We start from the raw sequence: 12,268 nt of genomic DNA on the forward strand, positions 1-12,268 counted from the left end.
TCTCTAAAGAAATGTCTCTAAAGTCCATGCTTTCTAAATTATGCCATGTTTGCCATCAAATAGTTTATTGGAAATAGTTGAGTATCATTTACATACAAATGGCCTTGAAAAAACAAGGGCATTTTGTTACTATCACTGGTGGGAATAAAATTTTTTGAGGTATCAATGATAAAAAATAAGGCTTAACACAGGGAATTATACCCATTATCTTGGTGTGTGTGTGTGTATTATATGTATCTATAATGGAGTATAATCTGAAAAAAAATAATATTGAATCATTATTCCGTGATCATGAAACTTAATACTGTAAAACAACTATATTTCAATAAAAGAAAAAAATGCTTCAAAGGTTAAGCATCATTTGTTACTTAAGTTAAAATCCGTATCTAGAAAACAAATGCCTCTGCAAAACAACTGAAAGTAATTACAGTCTCTTTCACTTTATGCAGAGTTAGACTGTGTATGTTTCAAGATACAGATACATGTCATTTTTGAAATTAATGCCTCTAGAAACTTTTAGCTCTTTATTTATATTAGTAGAAACACCAGCAAATTACAAATAAACAAAAACCATTTCTGTACATTCATTAAGCAAAAATATTCCTTTATTTAGACTTACATTTAGCTTTTTATCTGTATATTTACAGGAATTTACAAACAGTAACTTACTAGCCATTCCAGAAAGGTTAAGTGGATGAAAAAAGTATAACAGAAGAAATACAGATATGATACTAAAGGTATACTTCTTCACCTAAATTACCAAATTATCTACTTAACTGTTAGTCTGTTTGTTGGTGTAACAAATTATCACAAACTCAGTGGCTTAAAATAACGCAGGTTTATTATCTTCCGGTTCTGCAGGTCTGAAGTTTGACAAGGGTCTCACTGGGCTAAACTCAAAGTCCTGACACAGCTGCCTCCCTTTCTGAGCCACTGGGGAGAATGCTTCCATGCCTTGTCCATTGTCTAGAGGCCACCTGCACTCCTTGGTTCCTCCTTCAAAGCCAGTAAAAGTGGGTCAAGTCCTTCTTCCATCACATCACTCTGACCTCTCCTTTTACCTCCCTCTTCACTTTTAAAGACCCTTGTGATTAGACTGGGTCCAATCAGATAATCCAGGATAACCTCCCCAACCCAGGACCTCAAATTAAGGTTCTTAAATCATATCTGCAAAGTCCTTTTGTAATGTAACAAAACATATCCACAGGTTCTGGGAATTAAGACATTGAAATCTTTGGGTTAACTATTATTCTGCCTGTCACAGTTGCCCTTATCTTCAAAGAAATCAGGATACAGCCACAGTAAATTTAGCCTAAACTGGAGGAGCCATGAGGCATACTAACGATTTAAATAGAGTATGTAGAATTTGGGTGAAGAATTCCTCCTCTGTGTTGTCTTATTTCTACTGACACCGTATTCTGAAGATGAACTATAATTAGATACATAGAATAACAGGAGAAATAGGTTGCTATTCAAAACCATGATAAGAAATAGAACTATCTAAATCAATCTCTCAATTTTTAAACAGGAAGAGAAGCCAAAAAAACTTATTTTGCATTTTCTTTCTACACATTGTTCTGCCATAGCACTCAGCAATGACCATTAATTACAATAGCCACAGCCTATATCATAAAATTGGATGTGGTACTATTAATAATTCAAACTACAGAAGAGGTAGCTGGGAAGACTATATACCTGGATATACTGACAGTGAGTTTTTATGAACCTTTAAAATAAAATATCCAAAGGCACTTAACATTTGTATATGTGGTTAAAAATACAAATCTCTCCTTTTTTAAAGGTCCAAATTCAAAATGAATATCACTACATTAGAAGACTGACTTTTGCTTAATTCTCCAGAACAATGTTCTGCTCAATATATAACTTTTTCAATTTAGCATTATATCTTTTTTGACTCCAAGACAGAAGGCTGATGTTTGATGTACTCAAGTCATAGCCAACGTTTACCAATTCTTTGATTCGACTTTTTAAAGTACTTATGCTTGAATCCAAAATCCGAGGATGTTCAATTATTTGTGAAATATTAACTTTTTCTTCTATGAGGCAGTCTATTTTATCATTAAACTTTTTCTCTCCCAAGAAGATCACATCTGGATAGCTTAAAACAAACTTCCGTATCTCTTTTGCAGTACACCCAAGAGAAAAGAGTTTTTCTTTGATATTTCTGTAGCTTCTTCTCATACAGTCACTGGAAAGGTCTAGGATTTTAGCTCCTGGACCACATATCAGACTAAGCAGTTCCTCGTTGGTCAAGCAGAACGTGGACTGTAAAAATTCAATATTAGCTTTTATCCGTTTGGTGCTCTGAATTAAGATGAAAGGGTTTTTGAAAATTATCTTCCTGACAAAATCTGTGGGACCATTGTGACCCAACGACAAACAGACTTCTTGCAAAAATTCAACCATCTGTTTATTCAGATTAAGACTATTGGAGAAGGTACGCGGGGCATTGGTCAACAATCGACAAAGGTATTTATGGGTCAATCCAACTGAGTAGAGGAACTTTATGTTATTCTCTAAGTTTAGGTTGTCACTGGACCGAAAAAAAGATTCAGGAGAACGTTCCAAAATATTTATAATTTCAAGGTCTGATGTCACAATTCTTCTCCACAGATTCCATCGATTTGAAAGACTTTCAGGCGTGCGAGTCATGGCTCGTGGGTATCTTGATATGATGCTAGCAATCACTTCTTTGCTGGCTCCTTTAGACAGAAGGAATGTCTGCAGGTCCTGCTCATTAGTATCTGTCCTGTTAAAAACTCCAGGCTGTCGCTTCCTTGCCATGTCAACATCTACTCCCATGGTAAGTAAGTTATTCAGCAGTTCTTCATTTTCCAAAGGTTCACTGTCTGCATTATCACATTTCTTACTGAAAAGCCTAAATGAAACTGATTTAAAGAGGATTTCTGTTGAAAATCGGATCATCCAACATCTTGAACCAAAGAGATAGTTACTTCTCACATACAAGAGTTTTCTTGGCACCATAATGGTCAGGTGGCCCAAACCTTTTGGAAAGCTGTATAAAACAACATATACAGTATTACACAAACAAACATGTTAAACAGCTAACAGATTATATCATGATCCTGTAGTGTGGTCATTTCTTTAAGAAAATACTAGAGATCCAGCTCTCCTGGTTGTGTGATAACAATCTCATCACCACACTCCCACTCCCTGGCTCACCATTCCAATTATCTGTGGGCCAGGGGCCACTTCTATTCTTAACATAAATAAAAGCAGCACACAGCAACAACACTGCCCCAGAATTATTCTTGCCTTTACTTGCTGTTTGGTCCTGCCTGTGTTGGCTACCCAAAACTGATTGCCCCTTTCCATCTCTGCTTTATCTAACTGCTTTCCAAAGCTTTGACTTATTTTTACTAACTGACGCTTTCAATTTTGCCTTGTCTTCTAACTTCCCAGATTTTTGGCCTTGCATCTGCCCACAGATACCAGCCTTCTTTGCCTCTTGTTCTCACTTTTTGGTTATCAAACTCTAAATCTAGCCCTGAAAACCAACACTTTATACTATGTTATTTCCGCCCTAAACACCTTTTTCTAGGTTTACAGTATTCTTTAAACCCATCCTTAATTCTTATCTTACATGGATCTCTGGTCAACAGCCCTGATCCCAATCTCTACGTCACTCAATTTACCATGATTGTTGGGTGAACCCAACAACTCCAAACCAATTTTCACTTCATTATGACCCAGCTGGGATATTTCATACCGAGTCCACTACATGTGGAATTATACAGAGAAATGAGATGTACACATTTAAAAACTTACTTTTGCCATTCTCCTTCTTACCACCATTTTACAAAAGACTAACTCAGGGCTCTCTGCATCTGCTTCATAATACACATAACTTTGATCAAAAGATTAAAACCTTGACAACTCATTTTCCTGATCATTTAGAAATGGGGGATAAAATGTATGAACTTATACATGATGATAATCATAGGCCCCTACTAAAATGAATATCTCTGTTTATAGGAAATATTTAACAGAAAAGTTTCTGTCTTGCTATCCAAATTGTCAAATGATTTACACTCCTAAGTTGCTTACGGTCATAACACTTTTTTGTAAAGTGCTGTACATAATACTTCACCAGTACTTTCTCCTTTTCAGACTATATAGCTGTGACAAACTGCTCTTAATTTCTAATTACTTACAATGGGCTCTTATTACTTAAAAGAGGGTTTTTTCTCTTCCTCTCTCCTAACTAAGCATAAAACAAAGAATAGAGATAGATGTTCCAACTCACCACTACTATCTCTGGGCTTGAGATGCTGCTTTCAAGATCCTTATAAGAAAAGCTCCTCTGTGCCTGTCCTTTTAAATACTCCAATTTAACAAGAACTTGGATTATGCCTACTGGCAGGGAACATTCTTATAACTCAGATAATCCATTAATCCTCAAAGAATTAGGAAAAGATTCCAAAACTACGGACTCAGGTAACATTCGAACAAAATGCAGGTCACTCACAAAGTAAACAGGAAATAGCAAAAGCGTGTTTTAGATTGCCCTATACCCTGAGTTCATTATTCTTCATGTTTCATAATAACATATACTCTGTAACTACATAATCTTCCAAAAATACATGAAGACAGAAACTTAAAAATAAGACCCTCCTAATTAAAGAATGAGGCTTTACCTTGCCCAGCTCAAAACCCTGTTCTGTTCCAGATGCTCAGGGTGACCTCTACTGGATAAAGGGACAGAACACTGACAGCTCTAGATGCAACCAGGGCTTTCCAAAGAGTGGGTGTGAGATGATCCAGTGGGATCAGGAAGAACACAGTAAAGCTCCAATTTATATTTGTCTTGGCCTTTTAAAGTTTCTACTTTTTACATGTTTCATAATTATACAATATATTAACAATAGTACCATAAGACATGTATATAACTAGTAAATAAATATACATATATTGGAGGTATATTTATAGGCCTTTTTTAAAATTAAGATTGTATATGATCAAAAATGTCTAAGACTACTGCTTTAGACCACACTCTACTCTTGAGAAACAGAGCTGAATGAGTCACAGTAAGTTCAAAAGAAATTCTGTTGATGACAAATTCAAAGTAAAAATATATGCCAAATATCTTAACAAAAGACTAAGAAATTAAGACTTCTGGATGTACTATAGGTGGACTTGTCTTTGTGTATAATTCATTCTCCATGGACATACCTTTCACACAAATAAACAAGTCCAAAACCAAGCTGAGCATCTTTCCCAGCCCCCAAACAAGCCCTCCTCTAATTAATGAAATCACCATTACTCTCCTAATAATTACTCATAATAAAAAATGTGAAAGTAAGCTTTGCTTTTTTTTCTCATCCTCGAACCCACAGTCATTCATTCATGTAGACTCTGCTTCTTCAGTATCTCTGAAATCCAATCTCTCGACTCTTCGCAAATTCTCTCAGACTATCAGTCACTTAACTCGTTTCTCTAACATCAGTCACTCAAAAGTGCCCCCCACAGAACACTTATGAAACAAAGATGTGGTCATGTCCCTCACTCCCTGATTAAGACACCTCTGTAGCTCTCCCCTGAAGGTAAAATCTTCAGACTGACCTTTCTAGCTATCTCCTCTATTCTGCAATCTCACAATGAAACACCATTGCCTATTAAGTCTCTGGTCCTAGACATCCTTGACCATTCTTGTCTTCCTGCCTTTTTAAACCCACTCTGTCTTTCAGAAAGGCTCATCCTCCTAAATCTATCCATAGTACAAGATTCCATTCAAACAGTATTTTCCCACAACTCTTCAACTTAACAATTACTTCAAGGTGAAGTGAATCATTTGTTTTATAGTAATTAATTACTAAGGAGCCTAAAATTAAGTATTCTATTTAAACAGGAAAAAACTGAACGGGCCACAAAAATTTGGTTTTGATTACAATATTATACATGAAAAAATTGGACACCCCCCCCAATATCAATAGTATGAGCAGGATCAGCTAAACCTAAAAACGATGGTAACTAACATTAACAACTGGTAAACACAGGAAAAAATAAGAATTCTAAATATCACTGTTGGAAGGGAACTTGGTACTGTCTATTGTATCTTTCAACCCAGCATTTCTACTTCTTGAAGATCATCCAAAGGAAATGAAAGACAAGAATGCACATTTGTTACTTCACAGGAAAAAAAAAAAAAAAAGATGAGCATTATAATAGTTTGTGGGAGTTAAAAAAAGAAGGAACCCAAATGGCCACCAAGAGTAGAATGATTAATAAATAGTGGTACATCAATATAATGAGGCTTCCCTGGTGGCTCAGACAGTAAAAAACCTGCCTGCAATGCAGGAGACCTGGGTTCAATCACTGGGTGGGGAAGATCCCCTGGAGAAGGGAATGGCTACCCACTCCAGTATTCTTGCCTGGAGAATTCCATGAAGAGAGGAGCCTGGTGGGCTACAGTACATGAAGTCACAAAGAGTCCCACAAGACTGAGTGACTAACGCACATCAATATAACATTACACAGCCTACTCTTTAAAAGGAGGCAGATCTAACACAATAAAAATATGTCCTAGGCGTTCTAAGTGGCAAATTGCTTAAGAGCATGGCTAGTATAATATCATTTACATGAAAAGGGGAGAGTGACATACATACACAGAGAAGGGATAAAAATAGGGTAAGCTGTTTTTCAGGTCTCAACACAAAAAAAGTTAAACCTGATAAATATCAATGTTATTTTACTTTTAGCACCCAATCTCCCTTCAAAATAGTCTATTACACCTAGTATGGTGAATAAATATTTAAGCAGCCTAATGCAAGTAGTATCAACTGACTCAATCTATAAATTTCAAAAATAATTAATATTTTAAGTTATTTCCATCTGTCTCTCAAACTGACGGTTTTAATTATCAAAGCCATTATTCCAAGCACTAAAAGTCAAAGTTAACAAATACATGGAAAACCTCTGTACTTGTGAGGTCTAAGGGATAAAAGTGGGTTTATGTGCCCCTCTGCTCCACAATTCCCCGGACAAGGGGGCTTTTGATGGAAATGGGTAATCTCTGGTTACAGGGTACTGCGTTCCAGTTAGTCTTTTGACAAAACGAGCTAAGTTTGAAGATCTTTACAGAAATGCATTTCTCACCTCATCTGTCTTAAGGAAAAAGGACTTTGCGTTCCTCCAGAAAAGCGGGAAAACAGTTGTCCCTAGAAACGGAAAAAAAATAAAGGAAGGAGGACAAAATGTTGTCAGGACTCCGTTAATATTGGAAAAAAGAGATCAATCTCATTTAACTGTGCATACTGTTTTCGTAAAATGCATAATCTTCAGCACACTAAGCATCTCTCAGAGATACTGATTAGAAAATGCTAAGTACAAGCCCGAGAATGAAGGGAAAAGGCAGCAGAATCACGAGCATAATTTGCAAAACCCAGAACTAACTGCTTCACACACATTATCTTACTTAAAAGGTAGGCAACTTAAAAGGTAGGCATTATTCCTAAAATTACAAAATGAGAAAAAGCGCCGAGCTCCCCTACTAGCTTGACTTAGTTGGTGGAAGCAAGGTTCGAACCTACGCGAGTTTGAGTTTCTGTAACTCAAAAACTCTAGGTATTTCTACGGGTTCCATTTCGCGGGTTCTTCCGTCCCTTGTCCTCCGACAAGGAAAGTGAGCCAGCGGCTGCGCGGGAATGGGACTCAGTTACACATCACAGCCACCCAGACCCGCTTCTAAAAAGAAAAAGCACAGCAGCAGCAAGTCACCAACCTCAACCCGGAATAAAACAGGGTACGGGAAAAAGCCTTTCCTGGCACCTCTGCAGTCTCGCGAGAAACACAGGGGCGGAAGTGGACAGAAATAACTTCCGGCGATGAGACGCGCACAGAGATGACGTCACGCGCCTGGACCCGCCTCTCCTTCGCGGCTGCGCGAAGCCTTTCACAGCCTGACGCTGGGTCCCGGCAGGGGGCAGCAGGAGACCGCGGTGAGCGCCTTCTGGAAGTATTTCAGGGGGCGGAACGGGAGTCGGAGCCTTCCAGCCACCCAGACAGAGGCTCTGACTTGCTGCTAGAAAGCGACATGCAATGGGAAAATCATTATATACATGAATTTTGCAGCGTGATAGGTTGATTACGCTTATTTATGTGATTAACATGATATAGATGAACACTTCAGCGTTTCATTTCAGTTCTGTTCAGTCGCTCAGTCATGTCCGATACTGAGACCACATGGACTGCAGCACACCAGGCCTCCCTGTCCATCACCAACTCCCAGAGTTTACTCAAACTCATGTCCTTTGAGTCGGTGATGCCATCCAACCATCTCATCCTCTGCCGTCCCCTTCTCCTCCCGCCTTCAACATTTCCCAGCATCAGGGTCTGTTCAAATGAGTCAGTTCTTCACATCAGGTGACCAAAGTATTGGAGCTTCAGCTTCAACATCAGTCCTTCCAATGAATATTCAGGGCTGATTTCCTTTAGGAAGGACTGGTTGGATCTCCTTGCAGTCCAAAAGACTCTCTAGAGTCTTCTTCAACACCACAGTTCAAAAGCATCAATTCTTCGGTGCTCAGATTTCTTTATAGTCCAACTGTCACATCCATACATGGCTACTGGAAAAACCATAGCCTTGACTAGATGGACTTTTGTTGACAATGCCTCTGCTTTTTAATATGCTGTCTAGGTTGGTCATAATTTTTCTTCAGCGTTTAGTACAGGGAAACACATGTGAACAGCCACCCTGCCCCACGCCACCCCCCAGCCCCATTTTCGTTGATGAGCTACTTGGTAAATCCTGAAGAGTGGTCACTAGTACTAATTCAGTCAGCCTTCAGGCCCAGGAGCAATACTAGAGTGCTTCAAGTGCTTGCAATGCAAATTACTTATGGTTCTTTTGAAACTGTAATGAATTTAGGCTATTTAAATTAAAGTGTGGGGATTTCCCTGGTGGTCCAGTGGTTAAGACTTCACTCTCCCAATGGAGGGGTCACAGATTTGATCCCTAATCTGGAAGCAAAGATCCCTCAAGGCGAGGCCAAAAAATAAATAATAAAAAATTTTTAATGAGTAAAAGTTTCAACAGGAAGTTAATTTCTGCAACCAGTGCACTTTGGCCCCTGGGGAGGTGTCACCTTAAACCTTTGTGGTCCTGTCAGTCTCACTATTAACCCCAAAAGAGGGATTATACAGAGGCTAATGAGATAATCATCAGACTGCCACTTTCTTCTGAAGGAAGAAGATAAGTCCTTGGAAAAACAGAGAGTTGGGGAGACTGTTGATCCTAAATTCTACTGCAAGGAAGAATTTCCTGCATTCAGTTCAGTTCAGTTCAGTTGCTCAGTCGTGTCCGACTCTTTGCGACCCCATGAATCACAGCACGCCAGGCCTCCCTATCCATCACCAACTCCCGGAGTTCACTCAAACTCGCGTCCATCTAGTCGGTGATGCCATCCAGCCATCTCATCCTCTGTCGTCCCCTTTTCCTCCTGCCCCCAATCCCTCCCAGCATCAGAGTCTTTTCCAATGAGTCAACTCTTTGCATGAGGTGGCCAAAGTACTGGAGTTTCAGCTTCAGCATCATTCCCTCCAAAGAACACCCAGGGCTGATCTCCTTCAGAATGGACTGGTTGGATCTCCCTGCAGTCCAAGGGACTCTCAGGAGTCTTCTCCAACACCATTACCCTCTTCTATGTAGGAGCATAGTGGTAGAATTTTCTTCATCCCATTTCTGCACCAATAAACCAATTAATGTTTTATCTTCACTCTGTCCCTTAGGTGACTTATAGCTGTTTTGTTGTCATCACCTTATCTTGAATTAACATTCAGTTTTATTGGTTTTTAAGCATAAAGATTTACTTTTGGAACTTTGTTAATAATCAGTCTATCTGCTAAGTAAAACTATTTACTGCAGTTCCTCCACGTTAAAAAAAATTTTTTGTTCTGAAAAATTATAAATGGTCTCTTTTTGTGACTTTCTAAAATCTATTACTGCATGGAAGGAACTCCTGTATCCCAGTTAATATTTATTATTGTATATAAGTATATAAATTTATGTATGTGTGTGTACTAAGTTTTTTCAGTCATATCTGATTCTTTGCAACTCCATGGACTGTAGCCCTCCAGGCTTCTCCGTCCATGGGGTTCTCCAGGCAAGCATACTGGAGTGGGTTGCCATGCCCTCTTCCAGGGGATCTTCCCAACCCAGGGATCGAACCTGTGTCTGCTGTGACACCTGCATTGCTGGCAGTTTCTTTACCACTGAGCCACCAGGGAAGCCCATAAATTTATGTACATAAGTATATAAATATTATATCTTCAACCTATCTTACAATCCAAATGCAAAACAATAAAATCTTCTTTAGGAATTGTTAAACTTCAGACTTTAAGAAGAGCTTTGAGATTATGGAGCCACTGTCCTCTTCTTTTACAGATGAAACACTGAAACCCTCAGAGTAGAAGCCAGCAAGAAAATGCATGTCTTATACCTGCTTCATCAGTAAGTCTTCTGTGATCTATGCGTCATGCTTTGTTGTTCAGTTCAGTTCAGTCGCTCAGTTGTGTCCGACTCTTTGCGACCCTATGAAGCACAGCACGCCAGGCCTCCCAGTCCATCACCAGCTCCTGGAGTTTACCCAAACTCATGTCCATTGAGTCGGTGATGCCATCCAACCATCTCATCCTCTGTTGACCCCTTCTCCTCCTGCCTTCAATCTTTCCCAGCATCAGGGTCTTTTCAAATGAGTCAGTTCTTTGTGTCATGTGGCCAAAGTATTGGAGTTTCAGCTTCAACATCAGTCCTTCCAGTGAACACTCAGGACTGATCCCCTCCTGGATGATGGACTGGTTGGATCTCCTTGCAGCCCAAGGGGCTCTCAAGAGTCTTCTCCAACACCACAGTTCAAAAGCATCAATTCTTCTGCGTTCAGCTTTCTTTATAGTTCAATTCTCACATCCATACATGACTACTGGAAAAACCATAGTCTTGACTAGATGGACCTTTGTTGACAAAGTAATGTCTCTTGTAGGAACTTAGATTATCAAAGATTATTTCAGACTTAAGCAACACCATGGTTTGTTTTCAGTGATGTCTTATAGACGATTAGTTCTTCTGAAAATAAGTTCCATATTTCATATCTTAAATGCATATTATAAAATTCTGAATAAGAAAAATATAATAATGGTTGGATAAGAATGGTGTATTATTGATTCATTTTTTTCTTCTCATATTTTTGCAAAGAGGTTTACTCATTAAGGATTAAAAAAATTTTCAAATCCCCAAAATATTGTCATTACTTCCAGTAGAAGAAATGACTTGGTTGCCATTGGCATTGCGTTAGAATGGAATTTTTAAATACCTTGTTTGTGTTTTATTCATTATTCACTATACCCCTTACCCTGTTTTCAGAATGGGGGGATATGGTGAAAATCAAGACAAAGCCGTGCCCCCCTGGACTTTATTTACAAGGTAGGTCTCATTCTCATCATGAATGTCTGCTCATCTACATGCTTTCCCAAGACCACAGGTGACCCAAGGCTCTACTGCTGCTGCTGCTGTTGCTGCTAAGTCTCTTCAGTCGTGTCCGACTCTGTGCGACCCCACAGACGGCAGCCCACCAGGCTCCCCCGTCCCTGGGATTCTCCAGGCAAGAACACTGGAGTGGGTTGCCATTTCCTTCTCCAATGCATGAGAGTGAAAAGTGAAAGTGAAGTCACTCAGTCGTGTCCAACTCTTAGCGACCCGGTGGACTGCAGCCTACCAGGCTCCTCCGTCCATGGGATTTTCCAGGCAAGAGTACTGGAGTGGGGTGCCATTGCCTTCTCTGAAGGCTCTACTAAAATGATGTAATTAAGAAAAGAAAGTGTGTTGGAATCACTAGGAACTGTGTGTGGGAGACCAGTGGCAGGGAGTAAGCAATGATGAACAGAGAGGAAAGGGAATGAGGTGAAGTAGTAGCATGGTAGAAGAGAATTTTTCCTAGAAACTCTTCTAAAGTTTTCGTCTTTCTGAATTTTTATAAAGGCTAAAGTAACTCAATTTTTAAGTCAAATTTATATTGTCATTATTGTCATATATCTCTTTTTACGGTTCTCTTCCTTTTCTGCAACCATGGCAATGTAAGATCGTATATGTGTTTCTTTTTTAAAATAGGGGTATAGCCAAAGAATGTTCAACCTACCACACAATTGCACTCATCTCACATGCTAGCACAATAATGCTCAAAATTCTCCAAGCAAGGCTTCAACAGTACATGAACTGTGAACTTCCAGATGTACA

The 12,268-nt window shown here is 39.1% G+C and overlaps 1 protein-coding gene and 1 long non-coding RNA gene across 3 annotated transcripts; one reads left to right on the forward strand and one right to left on the reverse strand.

The window, feature by feature from the left end:
• Nucleotides 1-573: 573 nt before the first annotated feature.
• On the reverse strand, nt 574-7,756 carry MTERF1 (mitochondrial transcription termination factor 1). Of its 2 annotated transcripts, none has more exons than XM_006078356.4 (3): nt 7,572-7,756; nt 7,138-7,199; nt 574-3,037 (listed from the first exon to the last, which is right to left on the reverse strand). In XM_006078356.4, the coding sequence occupies exons 2-3, from the start codon at nt 7,140-7,142 to the stop codon at nt 1,849-1,851; spliced, it is 1,194 nt and encodes a 397-aa protein (XP_006078418.1). In that variant the 5' UTR covers nt 7,143-7,199; nt 7,572-7,756; the 3' UTR covers nt 574-1,848. The 2 variants fall into 2 exon arrangements, with proteins under 2 accessions (XP_006078418.1, XP_006078419.1); XM_006078357.4 differs by having other exon boundaries at nt 7,568-7,756.
• A 26-nt stretch (nt 7,757-7,782) lies between these two features.
• On the forward strand, nt 7,783-11,585 carry LOC123334636. The gene is made up of 3 exons (XR_006552619.2): nt 7,783-7,979; nt 10,424-10,489; nt 11,399-11,585. It is a non-coding gene; the product is annotated as an uncharacterized LOC123334636 (long non-coding RNA).
• The last annotated feature ends 683 nt before the right edge of the window (nt 11,586-12,268 follow it).

Source organism: Bubalus bubalis, chromosome 8, assembly GCF_019923935.1.
Source record: "Bubalus bubalis isolate 160015118507 breed Murrah chromosome 8, NDDB_SH_1, whole genome shotgun sequence".
NCBI lineage: Eukaryota > Metazoa > Chordata > Mammalia > Artiodactyla > Bovidae > Bubalus > Bubalus bubalis.